The sequence below is a fragment of the Megalops cyprinoides genome, chromosome 16 (genome assembly GCF_013368585.1).
Source record: "Megalops cyprinoides isolate fMegCyp1 chromosome 16, fMegCyp1.pri, whole genome shotgun sequence".
Taxonomy (NCBI): domain Eukaryota; kingdom Metazoa; phylum Chordata; class Actinopteri; order Elopiformes; family Megalopidae; genus Megalops; species Megalops cyprinoides.
In genome coordinates, this window is record NC_050598.1 from 17,766,670 (window position 1) to 17,781,879 (window position 15,210).

The 15,210-nt window shown below is 48.4% G+C and overlaps 1 protein-coding gene across 2 annotated transcripts in view; it reads right to left on the minus strand.

The window, feature by feature from the left end:
* The window catches only part of thoc2 (THO complex 2), a 47,169-nt gene that overhangs the window by 22,071 nt on the left and 9,888 nt on the right, over positions 1-15,210 (minus strand). For both annotated transcript variants that reach the window (XM_036548784.1, XM_036548785.1), the window contains exons 8-21: positions 14,732-14,892; positions 13,522-13,614; positions 13,079-13,234; positions 11,415-11,587; positions 10,736-10,931; positions 10,184-10,222; positions 9,748-9,878; positions 9,554-9,655; positions 5,966-6,050; positions 4,288-4,381; positions 3,636-3,716; positions 2,177-2,273; positions 1,515-1,632; positions 630-809 (exon numbers count right to left, since the gene is read on the minus strand). In XM_036548784.1, coding sequence (XP_036404677.1) covers positions 630-809; positions 1,515-1,632; positions 2,177-2,273; positions 3,636-3,716; positions 4,288-4,381; positions 5,966-6,050; positions 9,554-9,655; positions 9,748-9,878; positions 10,184-10,222; positions 10,736-10,931; positions 11,415-11,587; positions 13,079-13,234; positions 13,522-13,614; positions 14,732-14,892 — 1,706 coding nt within the window. The remainder of the gene's footprint in view (positions 1-629; positions 810-1,514; positions 1,633-2,176; positions 2,274-3,635; positions 3,717-4,287; positions 4,382-5,965; positions 6,051-9,553; positions 9,656-9,747; positions 9,879-10,183; positions 10,223-10,735; positions 10,932-11,414; positions 11,588-13,078; positions 13,235-13,521; positions 13,615-14,731; positions 14,893-15,210) is intronic.

The window sequence follows — 15,210 nt, forward strand, 5'->3', positions numbered from 1 at the left end:
AGCGGCTTGCCGTTTCCTACGCAGATGAAACCGGCCTGATTAATGACAAGTTTGCCTCCCTGTGGATGAGAGCGAAAAAGCTTTGCATGCGCATCGTGACTAATTATCTGGACGGCGCGACGAGGCAGCGTAGGCGATTTTAGCTCTGAAAATGCCCAATCTGAGTCATTCACGGCGAGAGGGGCCCGGCAAAAAGGCTCCGCCGTGGCGCTGGCAGCGCATCCCTCTGTTACCCGCTGCTGATTGTTAGTTCCTTTGCTTCCCCTCTGTGGCGCATTTGAATATGAAAGCAGGAGGAGACAAAGGGCTACATTAGACCCGGCCGGCGCCTGTGAATGAGCGCCCGCCGCCCCGACCGATCACGGGGCAGGGAGGGGGACGACACGTGCGTGTATACCTGTGCCGCTGCTCGCCGCCCCCCCTGCCGCTGCTCCCCCCAGGGCAGGCTGAAGTCAATAGGCTTGTCACATTATTCGGGGGGGGGGGGGTTCTCGTTTGAGCTGGCCTGTACCTCTTTTGAAGTAGCACACCAAGGTTCAAAGCTACAACAGGAGCTAACTGTGAAAACGGGCTGAGTTCTTGCGGCCAGCAGCCTGGATGGAGACGGTAGAGGTGTGTAGGTTCTGTACCTGGTCGTAGAGCTTGCCCACCAGTTTGAGGTGCTTCTCCCCGCCCTCAGAAAAGACCACCCCGTTCCTCTGCTGGGCCATCAGCAGACACAGGGGCAGGGCCAGCTCGTGGTCCAGCAGAGCGTCCTTCAGCCGCTGTGACGACTTCTTGGTGTTCCGGATCTGACCAAAGTAGCCGCCCTGGACACGAAGATTGCCAGGCTGTCAGAAACAGGCTGTTTCAAAGTCTCCTGTGAACTATGAGAGCCATTTAGCTCCCCAAAGATTCCAGAACCAAACCTATGGACAGTGCGTGCAACAGTAGGGTTTAGCAGTATATATCTATATTTTTGTTAGTTCTGTAAGTTCTGGGTCGTACAGTGGTAGGCAGGGCAGTTCTCCATCTGCAATGCTATACCTGTGACAGTATGAGGCAGTTTCCTCTAACTGCATGATTTCTCGATGACAGACATTTCATTTTCACCTAATGCTGAACTACAAGCTGGGGAACTGCAAGGGGGCACAGTGCCGTCTGATTGAGGAGGGAGATGACCACTGAAATATGACTTTTGCTTGCATCACTGTGGCTTTCCTGCCCAGCCATACCCAGCTAGACACTAAAGCCAGCTCAGAATGTATTACCCTCGTCATACATTTCCCAACTGCTTTAAGACAAAGAATCTGCACAAAACTCATGAAAATTGGCTTCTAAGATTTTACTGCACCTTTAACTGAGGACATCGTGCTCTTTCAAAAAAATCCACAGCAGTTAAAGAGGTACATTTAAGCAGTGCTAGGCTCGCTGGCACTGTGCTGTCACTGCTTTGCCCTCATCACAATGCAGTGCTTTTCTGACAGGGTCAGATCATTAAAGGAGGGATGAGCTGAGCTTTGGGACGCTCCCACCTCCGCTTTGAGCTGCTCTCCTCCTGTCATGGCCTCCAGCTGCTCCATCGTCATCTCATCGGTGATCTCGATCCCAGCCATCTTCTGCACGACCTCCTTCAGGATCAGCAGATCGAAACTACGGGAAACACACACACATACATACACACAGACCATAAAGGGAACCCTTAAGGCAAAGCACAATTCAAGTATACTAACAGTCTCTCAGCTGTACAAATGCTCATATTTCCCATAACTCCACCCCAGAGATGCAGCATAGCACAAAACGAAAGAAAAACCCAAGCACCATGGCAACACAGGACAAACAACTACCTGCTGGGTCTGGCAAATCTTATCTCCATCATATAGTGATAATCTGGGCTCTGGGAGCTGTGGTGATGTTGACGATGGATACATCTGTAAGGGTGGGGCTACAGGCCATCATGAAGGACAGCAGGGGAGAGGTTGTGGGGGGGAAAGGGGTGGGGGTGGGTGCAAAATGACAGGCCCTAAAGTACCTGTGCAATATCAAGCCAAAGCTTTAATGTATGAAGAGTGCAGGCATGTCTGCGGGAGAGACAGAAGAGTTCTGAGAATGCCCTGCTCTCCGCTGACTGAGGTGTGGGCAGCCCGGCTGTCTGGCATCATCCTCTAATAGATACCCTGCCACTGGGGAGGCATACCTCTTTCCAGCCTTCAGCTGATTGGTGACATACTGCAGCAGGCCCGCCAGTTCAATGGGGTACTTCCGAAAAACAGCTCCACAGAGACTGGCCAGACCTGGGGACATATGCAGAAACACAAATCATCATACTGGAATCAGAATCATTACATACTACATGGTATAAAAGATTCAGCAGCTTGCTTTTCATAAAGACAGAGTCACAGACACAGCTCTGTCTGATTGCTGAATGAAACTGCTTGCCTTGTAGGCTACAGTCCCAGGGTGCATTGCAAAATGTTTCCTCTGCGTGCAGCGAAAAGGCTTTTGCAATTCAGAATGAAGTAGTAGTTTACTGGTGTGAACAGTCTGAAAATCACCTAATTAGACATAAAAATCCCTGAAGATTCTCTTGCTCCTCACAGAGGAAGGAACTCTGCAAAGAACAGTGATCACAAACTTCAGAATATCTTTGCTAACGGAGTTTCACGGTAAAAGATCAGATTCATATTTATCCATCAGAGTCTATCCATTATTTTTCAGATGACAAATATATTCCTTAGCTACAAAACTAACTTTTTTAAACAATGACACTTAAACAGCACTTAATTTCTCACTTAACTTCTCAAATTCAGTACAGCAACAGCAAAGAATCTGACAATTACAGCCACAAAGAATTTTGAAAAAGACAAACACTAAACAGATGCTTCACTTGTTCAAGTTCCATCTCCGCGGCATCCCGCTTAACCTTGGCTTGTTTCATTCGAGCCAGCAGATGCTTTGCTTGCTCTTATTTCTCCCATAACAGTTTTTTTTTTTTTTTGCCCCAAAAAATGCTGCCCCTGTTCCGACAGGCGGGACATTTTCACCACTATTTTGTAGCTCAGTTCATCCATTACTGTACACCGTGGTTCCCGCTGCTCTGCCACACGTATCAGTACATAGCTTAGCAAGATTCCATTCTGTGTTAAAGTGACGAAGTGAAACAAGTGCTGAGGGGGGAAAAGAAAACAGTACGATAAGCAAGCAAGGCACAGCTCTGGCGAAGAAGAGCCGCCATTCCTCTCATTTTTTTAGCCACTAAGAGAGATATTTGACTTGAACTGACTATTTTAAATTCAAATTAACTTGGTGACAAAGATCATGATTTATCGAACCACTTCATAATTCTGAAATGATCTCAACGAGGCAAGCTGGGCTGTTTAAAGTTCTCCTCTTTTGAGGAGAGCCTTAAATTCAGATTTTCATAGGACACGCTAAGCACAATTCAAACAAGTAGTCCTTTCACGACACACTGAGAAAAGATGGGCAAATTCAACCCAATGCTATCCCTAGGTTTTCATTTTCTCAAAGATCAACCGTAGGCATCTCTAAATCACAGCAGCGATGCGAAAAAATTATCAGGGAGGCTTTACCCTGTGCTAGCACCTCGGCGCATACAATTCCAGGGCAGGGCTTTAACTGAAGAAAAGGTCACTTACTCTGGAGCCAGGAGGAGATGGTGGTGTCATCGTGCTTCATCTTCTCCTTCTCAGGATTTGCCAGGGCTTCGATAATGCAATCTGTGAGCGGGGGTTAAGGACCACTCACATATTTCACACAATCGAAAGCTCTGGGCCCGTGCCTAGAAGCACAGCTACTGCAGTCTTTCCAGCAGAGCTGAGCCAAAAGGCCCGAGGAGAGATGAGGGTGCTGATCACAGAGTTCCAACAAGGCGAAGCAGAGTTTAATATAACAGCAATATATTAGGTAAAACATTCGGAAATGGAAGGGAAGTACATGGAAGGGTTCATATAAGGCAGTGCAAAATATTTTTCATAGGGTTTCAAAGAGAGCTTAATAGAAACATCAAATTGGTTCAAAACGCCGGTCTATGGGAAGAAAAGAACTGCTGTTACCAGCCCTCCAAATGTGGAGAGACAGGACCCAGCTGGCATTTTCAAAAGCCTTCTTTAAAACTTCCACTATTCACACGTTATCATTGTGCGGTGCTGAGGCAGGAACTCCGGGAGTGAATGTTCCCTTCTTGTTACGTCGTTATCTCCGAGTGGACATGGCCCTCAGGAACGGAAAAGTGGAAATGGGGGGGGGAGTGAAAAGAGAAATGGAAAGGCGGCTCAGCAGAAAGGATACAGGCCAGCACATCGTAGCTGAGTGAAGTGAGGTATTTCAGGGAGTCCACCACCGGCGTGATGAGGTTGTCATACCACTGGATCTGAGACAGGATCTGAAAGACAAAAGCGCACGCTGCCACTTCCTCCCACTGACGAGCCTCACCGATGACTCCCCTTATTTCCCCAGCTTTTTTATTCTTTAGCTGGGACGTGGGACACAGTCCCAGCAGAACGCAGCAGTTTCTAGGGCTGAGCGAGCGCCTACTGCAGTGACTACATTTTACGACGGCCACCGAACAGTGCCCGATTCTCCAACCATCTAAGGCTCAGGACAATGAGCTACTAATACTGATACACTTGTGACAGAGTCCAAGGGCTACAATATTGCTGCGTTTGTTGGCAGTGGTGAAGAGCAGCAATCCCAGGTCTCCAACCGTTTAAGGCTCACAGATGTTTGGAGCACACCTGAGCTCTATTACAGTGATGGGAGAGCGAAGCTTATGAACCGCAAAACAGGTGGAACTATCATGCGATTAGTGATTCACTGATCTTAATCAATCCAACTGTTTGGCTGTGGAAAGTGATGCCTTCATTAGTTCAAACAATACATGCCTGCACATGGCAGCTCTGCCCATTATGTGCTTCACGAAGCCTCACTCTGAGATTCGCAGCCATCTCTAGAACTGCTCCAGACAGGTGATCCTCGGTGGAGCTCCAGTCCTAAGTGTTCCTCAGAGGGCCAGTCAGAGAGGAAAGCTCTGAAGAGGGATGAGGTCTCCCTCTCCCAGAAGCCCCCTCCTCCCCGATGCTGATGGGTGGCTGTCAGATTTACCCTCCTATTATATTCACGTCTAAGTACAACACAGCAAAGCCGCCCTCCCCAGCTATGTTCTGCTTTGGGCTGATTCTTTTCCGATTCTGTCTGAATCGCAGATGCACGGGGGAGACAATGCCTTTGAAAGAGTGCTGAGTGAGGAGGAACGGAGTCTGTTAGAGCTGAGCTCTGCCTTTTCTCCTCACACTGAGCTTTGCACCCGCTACCCTCACTTCAAATGGGCAATGCACTGCTGTGCACGTTCAGAGGTGCTTCTCTGTGAGTGAACACACAGTAAAATTGCTTCCTGTGGTCACTGGACTGAGGTAACAAGTGTCCACGTAATACGAGTCATTACTAAAACACCGTCACCAAAGTGAGCTTACCAACAACTGTAGCATAACGGCGGACTCTAAACTTTACAAAGTAAGGTGCACTGCTGAAATGAAAGGTTAAATCACCAAAGCCTTAATTAAGCCATTTCAGCTGTGATGAGAAACTGTCTTAGCTGAACCAGAAAGGAACAAAGAGCAAGTGGTCTCACTAGTGATTATCCAACAGCTTTTGTTACCAGCACTTGATAAAACTGGTAATTCTGGCCCTAAATTCCACTCCAGCCGCCAACAGCTTTTTAAACATACAGTCACAAATGGTTCCAGGCTCACTTTTAGCTCGATGTGCGCTGTTCACCTCTGCATTTTAATACAGGGAGCCTGAGCTTTAGTCAATGCTATCAAACCAAAAAATCTAATCAATATAACTTTCTAATCTGGGAACAATGAAAATTGATGTCGCGGGCGGTGTGATGAAAAGGGAGCCCCGGTGCGGTTTCCCATCTCTCCCTCGACTGGCCCATTACGCCCTAAAGCCATAAAGTACGTACATAATCGAAGAGGATGGTGGGGTTGCTGTGGCTCAGCTTGCCGATCTGCCGTCCGGAGGGCTTCACGTTTTCCTTGGTCAGTCGCCTACAGGAGAGAGAAGAGGGGAGGACAGGGGGAGCAAAGGGGTCAGGGCTCGGTTCTGTAACGCACGCGTCTGTTGTGGGGCGCACTCCTTTGATTTGGGGGGGTGGGGGGTGGGGGTCGCCTTGCTTCGGGGAGCTGCCGGCTCTGACACCTAGAGAGCACACGGAGTGAAGTAATGCGGCCGACGAAGCGAGGAAATAAGGAGGGCCGCTGGCACCAGTAATTGACAGGAGTGATGTATCAGTCTCCTTCCGCTTCGGCTGGAACAGAACGAGCCCTTGTGTCTTCCGGTTACATTTGATTACACACAATACCGATTTTGCCATTACACACCCCCCTTCCTCCAAGCTGACACCCTTCAGCAAACGCACACAGAGAATGATGGATAAGATTTGTAGCTAATAAATTCGGACATAAAATTACCAGGAAAGAAGCTCCAGCGGGAGCCCCAGCCTGACCACAGCTAGGAATGGATCTGCAGACTAATAATGGTGACTTGAGACTATGAGGGTGACATTCTATGAGCAAAGCACTTTACCTGAATTTCAATGAAACACACAGAAAAAAAAAATGATATGCAAGGGTAAAAGGTGTTTGCAGCCATTCCCATTATGCTTGCATTATATAAATGTTATGACTTCACTGTTACAGAGCAGGACTGGGTCAAACGGCTGACGGCGTGTTGCGTCATCCTGGGAGAATGCTGACTGGGCACAGGACCGCCAACGCATTAGGCCGACGATGCAGGAGTTTTAGCTGCAGGACCTGCGCTCCTAAGTGCAGGGGACGCATCCGACCATGATGGTGTGGTTTTAATAAGGCACCTCTCTCTCTCTCTCTCTCCGCTGTTTAAAATGCAAAGGCAGCCAGGCGGCTGTTCTTCAGCACCCCAGCACCACATTGGGAAGTGTAATTGGTTTGTTTAACCTTCAGAGCACAATGAGCAGGCTGTAATGAAGGCGTCTGATTCACGGGCAGGTAATAAAGCGGGAGAGGGCCGTTTACAGGGGGGCGCGCGGCCACACACTTAACATATTCACATGCATATGCATGCAAACACGGGGCTTATTGAACACGGGAACATGTCCTCCTGTCCTTGAATAGACGACACGCTCCCATGGCCTGAGGAACCCTAATGCAAACTCAATTAAGCCTGCTGTTTTAGCTGGGCTTGGGAGCAGACTCAAATCTGACCATAACTTGACAATGGTTATTAATATATATTCATGTCAAAATAGAATAAGAAAATGCATTCATGGATCTTGATGCAATATAAAACATTCCCAGCTTTTGTTTACAAATGGCAAACAATATGTAATGGGAAGATTCAAAAAGACATGTTTAAGGCTCCCCACGACAGGATGAAAACATGTAAATCAGGATAAAAACCATTATTCTGTGAAAACTACATATAATCTGGTTTTCGAAGTACCAGGAAACCATTTCCACTATTGCACAGAAATGGAACAGGTCCTCTAATGTTAAATATGGAGTGGATTGGCTTCCATGGGTACTGTGTGTATATGTCTGCGTACATGTGTGTGTACATGTGTGTGCGCACGCGTGTGTGTGCGTGCTTGGAATTTTTTGTCTGCACTTGCCCACAGCGCTCTTCTCTCAGTTCTGCTGAGTGCAGAATGCGAGGCTTCCTTTCCTTTCCAGGGCTCCGACAATTCCACTGCAGCACCACTGCAGTCCCTGACAGTCCAGCACCCGATACCGCACGGACGCCAACACACGCACACACACACACACGCAAACACACACACAGCCACACCATTACAGGCAGAGAGAGAGAGAGAGAGAGAGAGAGAGACACGTACACGTGCACGCGCGCGCACACACACACACACACACTCACACACAGCCACACCATTACAGGCAGAGAGAGAGAGAGAGAGAGAGAGAGACACACATGCACGCGCGCGCGCACACACACACACACACACACTCACACACAGCCACACCATTACAGGCAGAGAGAGAGACGCACACGTGCACGCGCACGCCCACTGAGGGATGCCCCAACAGGAGGATGTCGGGGGGTATCAGGGGCACTGGTGCGCTTGCTCCCCGGGCTGCCCACAGCTCTCATTAAAACTAACCACCGACCCAGTGGGGCAAACAGGGGTGGCTAAATAAACACTCGCCTTGCATTCTAATGGCCTCGGCAGACAGGAACACACGCACACAAACCGTGTTCACACAGATGCCAGCCGAGCCATCATATCAGCCTCTCCATCATGACGGCAGTGAAAAGTGACCCGTCAGGGCAGCACTAAAGTGCATCACTGAGGGCTTTAAATATGCATTACCAGCTGAAGCTAATGTACAGAGCATCATGAGTGACTGACCTGCTGATCAACGTTGTGAAACTCTGAAATGGCTGCGCGGGTGCTGAGGTAGAAAGCGGGAACACCCGCTTCAGAGAAGCCAGCCATGGGGTAATTAATCAGCAGGGGCACAGCACACACACTGGACCCCACACTCCTGACTGTGCTCTGTATGCATCTCTGTGTTTGGATGTATGTATGTGTCTGTGTATGTGTTTGGATGTTTGCGTTTCATGACCGAGTCAGAAATTCAGTGCTTGAACATAATGCAGAACAGCAGCACCATGTTCCCTGAACCATGCTGAGATATCCCCCCAGCTTGCCCATCACTTGCACCCCAAAGCCCTTCCAGTGACCAAAGCAAAATCCCGGGGGGTGAGGGTCTGAATAAAGACCTCCGCACACCACATAGCCTTGTGTCAGAGGCTTCCAAGCAATATCAGTGTTGGGAAGCATAATGCTAACTAGCGCTGGCTGGCCGGGTCAGCTGAGACTCAGGCTCGTCTCCACAGCTGGAGGTTCTCCTTCCCTTATTTCTGTGACATTTTCGCCAGACACCTTTTTCGCATACGCTCTCACCTCCAGTGCCATGCACCTCACCCTCCCAATTATCTCTCCAAATATCATATTTTATTCAAATACGCTGAAATTTTACTCAAATGCCTCAGTCCCTTCTGCCGAGTCAGAGGGTTCATTAAGGGGCCGTATTAAATATTCAGAGCTCACATGTGCTTTAAAGAGCAGGCTTAACACTTTTTTTTTTGTGGAAGTGTTGCCCTTAGGCGATACTAGAGTCCAGGCTGCCACTGTAACCTCAGCCAGTTCCCTGATAAAGAAAGGACGTATCCATGGCTGTGGACGTCTGCTGTGTGCTGGGGACAACCATTTCGAGATTCCTATTTCCACAAGGTAAACTTAAACACACAATGACAATTTCATCAACACCATGGTTAACTTCAAGATATTTTTCAGAGAAATGCTAATAGTGAGCCCATAAAAACCTTGTTTATTTTAATATTCTGCTCAGATTTTGGCAATACACCCAGCTCTTTACATTACCTCTGGAAGATGAGATCGAAAATGAAACTTCATTTTTAATATGAAATACTCTGTGTACTATAAACGCTGTTTATACCAAGGGCAAAAGAGAGACCTTGAAAAATGACTTACTTCATGATGTATTTGGCTCTGTCCACTGTCTGAGCTTTGACCTTGACCAGTAAAGGGTGGCTGCTGTAGGTCTCGTTCTTCCACTGGCCGTACAGTCGATACCTGCGTTGGGACACAAGGGGAGCGTGTTATCCCAGGGGAGCCCCTGATGTGAGATCAGTGGTAGTGCTGCCTGCAATGCCGCTGTCACTCACCTGTGCTGGTAAGGGAGGAGTTTGAAGAAGCCCCACAGCTCCTCGGACATGCAGGCATTGCAGTCCATCAAGGTGAGAGAGGGCAGCAGGACCTGATCTGCGATGCTGAGGAAACAGCTCAGCAAGGTCTCCTGGAAAAACACGTTACCCATAAACCACTGAGGCTGACACAAAGCAGGGGAATTTTTAAAAATTTTTATTTGAAAGATAAAGCACAAGGAAAATACAACCTTCTCGGGATTTAATCACAAAAACACGCCCTCCATATCTGAATTTGATTTAGTAAAGCTAGTTGAATTATTTACTGTGGCGTAAAGCTGTGAAGAAATCATTCTAAATCAACTCTTCAGCGTTACCTTCAGCGTGGCAACCACCGAGCGCATACTTTCACAGCCTGCATGATCTACTGCTCAGAGTTTTTCTTTCCATTTCTTACCATTTTCTCTTTGTGATCCTGTCTGCTCTCGTTTAGGTACTGCAAAAACCAAGAGAAAGAAATGTTAATCTTGTGCAATATTCATCTGGTGGCGAAAACAAGACCCTGACTTTAATGTGCCAGCATTTAAAAAGTGACTGAACTGCACACGGCTTCAGCGAGCTCCTCTAACGACACGTGGGTATACAGAAGGTGCTGGCACTCTCATTTTAATGCACAAACACATTGCAATGCATCTGAACGTGCCTCCACCGCCTCGCCTCTCCTGTACTGCTCGGAAGACGTCTGCGCCACTCTCAGAGAGACAATGCGGATCCAATTTATTTTCTGTGCCACTGTATTTATATCCTCGGCCTGCATTATACATTGCTGAGCATCCACTGGAGGAAAATGTGGACGCATTCCAGGAAAGCAAAACAACAAAAGAAATGAATAAAATCGCAAGTAACCTTGTGCAAAGTCACATCCTTTAAGACCGGCTTTTGCCTCAGAGCCAATTTCTCCCTGAATTTCTCCCACTGTGGCCCCCAGAGAGTTTGAGCCCCGGCTCACCTCCTTCATGAAGCCCTTGCCCAGGCGGACGATCTTGGCAAACAGGATGGGGTCGTGGGACAGGTGGGGGCCCAGGTAGCACAGCATGCTGAAGACCTCGCGCCGCAGGTCCTCGAAGGTCTCAGCCACCCGTGGGGCTTTCTTGTTCCGGAGGGGCCGCATCAGGCAGCCTTTGGCCCCTTTGGGGACCCCAGCTCTGATGTGCACAGGAGAAAGGATCACAGCTCTGACTATCATTGCCAAGTATAGAATGGATTTTGGATTCACATTTTGGAATACTTTTCAATTTCATTCACATAAGCCAATAATTTTTTGTGCGACATAACTGTGATTCTACTGCCAGGGTGGCAGTGTAGCGTAATGGTAAGGAGCAGGGCTTGTGTCGGAAAGGTTGCTGGTTCAACTCCCCGCTGGGGCACTGCTGCTGTACCCTCGGGGAAGTTACTTAACCCAGAATCGCCTCAGTAAACATCCAGCTGTATAAATGAATAACGTAAAAAATTGCAACCTATACAAGTCGCTCTGGATGAGGCCATATGTGCCAATAATGTAATGTAAAGTATTCTGGAGATCAGTAACAGGGTAAAGCAGGGAATAATGGAGCGTGACTGTGATTGTGCGTAATTGTGCATGCCCCCGTGCACGCTCGCACGCTTCCCTCCCGCTCAGGGCCGGGTACCTGCGGTACAGAGGCTCCGCGGTCAGGTGGAGCAGCTGGCACAGCGCCACGGCGATGGCCTTGTGCGAGGTGGCGTAGAAGGCGGGCATCTGCTCCATGATGCTCTGCGCGTGGTGCCAGTCCCCGATCTTCAGCAGCGCCTCCAGCAGGCCCAGCTTCTGGTTATCCGGGGGCTGAGGGGGAGACAGAGAGAGGCTCTCCAGCGGCCGCTCGAACGCAGGGGCGCAAGGAAAGCGGGGCTCCCCCCCCCGCTGCGGCCGCAGCGGCGCCGCATCCGAGCGCACGCGGGCCTGTCCCATTTTTCCTTGTCACAAGCATCGCCGGAGAGACCGCGGGTTGCCATAGTGAAGGAGGGCTCTCTGGGAGAAGGAAATCAGGACTGATAGCTGCTAGCGTCTGGTGCGAAATTATCACACATCCGCTTCTGATCACCTGCGATAGCGGCATCCATCCTCTCTTGGTAACTGTACGCCCACTTCCGCCTCCCTTAAAAATGCTCTCAGTCATCTCCAAATGTAGCGCTCTCTTTCGCTGCCCGTTAATCAAATTCGGTGCCAATTCTCACAGATCCCAGGGCAAAGCGCATTTCTTAATGCAGTTACCCCGTGTAGAGAACCCCTGACCACTACAGCTCCCCTTGGCCAGGTTTGGTAGTTTATAACAAAATGCAGCAGCCTAAAGCAGTGCAAAATATAAAAAATTTACCGTCTGAACATTTTACCAGTGCAAAGACGCTGAACTCAAAAGATATGCAAATGAGTTTCAGTACCCCTGGGAAATGCACGAGTACCCCCTGAGGCACGTACCCTTGGATGAATTCCATTGATCTAAATTACACTGAGCTAAACCTGGGACTCGATTTTTGAGGCAATATCAGAATAAGCCAGATGTTGCTAATAACCTATTTCCCTGTTAAGAGCAGCAATCATGTGCTGTGACAAAGAGGTCTCATACACAGCTGAGCTTCGCCCTCCTGAAAGGGCGGTGAATGCGCGGTTACTCCGCCTCGCGAGAGACGAGACGTGGCCTGGTTCGAACCTGAGCAAAAGTTCCTCCTGGCCATCGTTCACCGCGATTTGCTGCTGAGTGAGGTAGTACCCATTAAAAAGCCCTCCGGAACTTCAGATGTAATCTTTTAATTAACAGAGGCATGGCTGGGCAGCTTTTTCCTATTTTAAACTTATTAAACATTAAATATGCCTGCTCCGAACAATGCTATTTCTCTAGAGACGCTTCCGCCCTAAACAGCTTGTAGCTCATTTAGGGCTTGTCCTGTTCATTAATAAATACAATTAGAATTTCATTTCTCTGCCGCTGTTTGTGCTGAAGTGCGCATGAGGGAGTCTCTCGCAGATGACGACTTCGTAAAGATAAGAGGCAAAAGACCTCGCCTAAACACAAATATTTAATCAGCAGGATAATGATTTCCTTACAACTCCCAAAACTTGGCTTGACTTAGAACTGTCTCCTTTTCAGGGCTAATGAGTGCCTAGGTAGCAGGCTACTGGTCAGTTTGACTGGTAGGGGCACCGGGGGGTGTACAAGGAGGGGGTTAGGGGTTAGGGGGAATACCAGTGGATGAAGGGGAAGGAGAGGTAGGGGGTGTACGAGGGGTCAGAGGGTAAGAAGTGGTAGGGAGTGTGCATGTGATCGGAGGGCCTCACCTTCTCGTTCTTCTCCTCCTCCTTCTCCTTGTCCTTGTCCTTGTCCTCGCTCTTCTCCGATGGGACGACGACCATGGTTAGCTTGCGGGCAATCTGTTTGGCCTCCAGGATCTCCCCCTTGTGCTCCTCGATGATGCTGGCGTCCGGGGGCATCAGCTGTGGGAGCAGCCAAACACAAGGGCTCCATCAGACAGCCAAAGCCCAATGCTGAGGCTTTTTTGATAGTGATGCAGGTGGGGAATTTAAAAAGTCCAGGCTGCTCCAGAGCTGATGGCTGTATTGTCATCTGCTCAATTTGTGCAATATCTCACTAGCATGTCATTGGTCCAACCTAGAAGCACCTGTCACACCTACATGAGAGCGGCTTTAAGCAGCCTCTGGTGTTGGGGAGAATGAACCCCTGGCTACATGAATGAAAAGGCATTTGAGACGTGGTCACTCACGTGCACATACAGGTCCTCGAGCTCAATGAGGTTGTGCTGCAGGAGGGTGGCGGCCACATGGTAGAGCGACGACGGCGTCTCCCCGTTCGGCTCCTGGGTGGAGAAAGTGAGCACGGGGCTACAGTGAGGTCATCTGTTCACTGCTCCCTTTATTACATTCAAGCCTTCCAAAACACATGAACCCCTGACATACTCAGCTACATTCAATATCTTCACATGACTGATGGAGTGAGAGAAAGAGCTGTGACATTAAATGAATGCACGCTCCTATGACCCAGTTCTCCAAAGCTTCTTGTTGCTAAGAAGGGCCATGAGAATTTAATGGACCTATTAATATTCCTATTTCATCGCGCTGCTCCATTTTATATTCTTTTGGACTGCAGAGAGCTCCATTAAATATGTGCCTTCCCCAATATGAAATATGAAACCCGTTTTAATCCACGTGCCCTGGAACACAGCTTAAACACAACTGTAAAACTATATCTAAATATCTAGAGGACGAATTAATGAACTGCAGAAAGACGCTTTGACACTTGAGAATGAACACCGGTCTGAAGCCAATCCAGGAGAGATGAGAATCTATCATAACCTTGTGTCACAATGCTCTGAATGCTCTATCACAAAAGTGAGACACGAAAAAGCATATGGAGTTCACACGTGATATAAGCTTATAAAAACAGCGTTATATGGTTTTGCTTAGCTACCATTAATTACTGTTAATACCTGGTGCTTCTTTTTGCATAGCTAGCTGAGTTGAATTCTGCTCTCTATACGCAGTTGCATTTCCTAGAAAGTTCAACAAAACGTCCATCATCATTGTTGATGTAGTAAGTACTGCAGCGTTTTAGCTGGCTAAATACTGACATTGCCAGTGAATCTCCTCGTGTTAGCTAGTAGACCAGTCTTTGCAAGCTTGTCTCTTTCCCTGCTTGGAGAGCACCATGTTAAACGTGCTTCCATTTGGGACTTGTGAACCCGACTTCAACGGATCTGAACTCTGTCAGAGTGTGAGAGCTCCAATTTTTTTTCACCTCCAAATAGCCAGGCTGCAAGCATGCCAGGATGGAAAAAAAATCATTAGTTTGGGAAGCACGGGGTCTGTCTGTAGCTTTCAATTGCTGTCACAGCCATGTCAATGTCACAGGTGCCGTGTGCCGTTCATGTTTGCCCCCGAGGGGACACCTGACGTTTTCTGAGCGCGCAGGCTCACCTGATGAAATTTGAACTTGAAACCCAAGATGTGGCAGAGGGTCTGGTGCTCGCACATGTAGGACTTGATAAGGGGAACAAAAAACTCATCCTGGTCACAGCGACACTCGTAGACCTCCAGTATAATGTCCAGCACGCGGTTAGGGTCCAGATTGAAACACCCTGAGCAGGAGAGGGAAGTGAGGAAGAGAGTGGAGGGGAAAGTAGAATCAGTTCTAAGTTTGCAGGTCACAACATTTCATTACATTTCTGCAGCAAAAATCGGAGAATAAATCATTAAAAGTCGAGGTGCGTTCTGAATGCACAGATTCCGCACGTCCTCACGTCACCAGACACCTCCATCCATTTAAAAACAAGATCAATTTCTTTTAGTAATTGCTCCTCTTGTGTTGTGCACATGGATATGTGATGTAGTCAACCAGAAACTGAAGCAGTGACATTAGTAACCTGACGAATCTGCATTTTATGCATATAAATCGA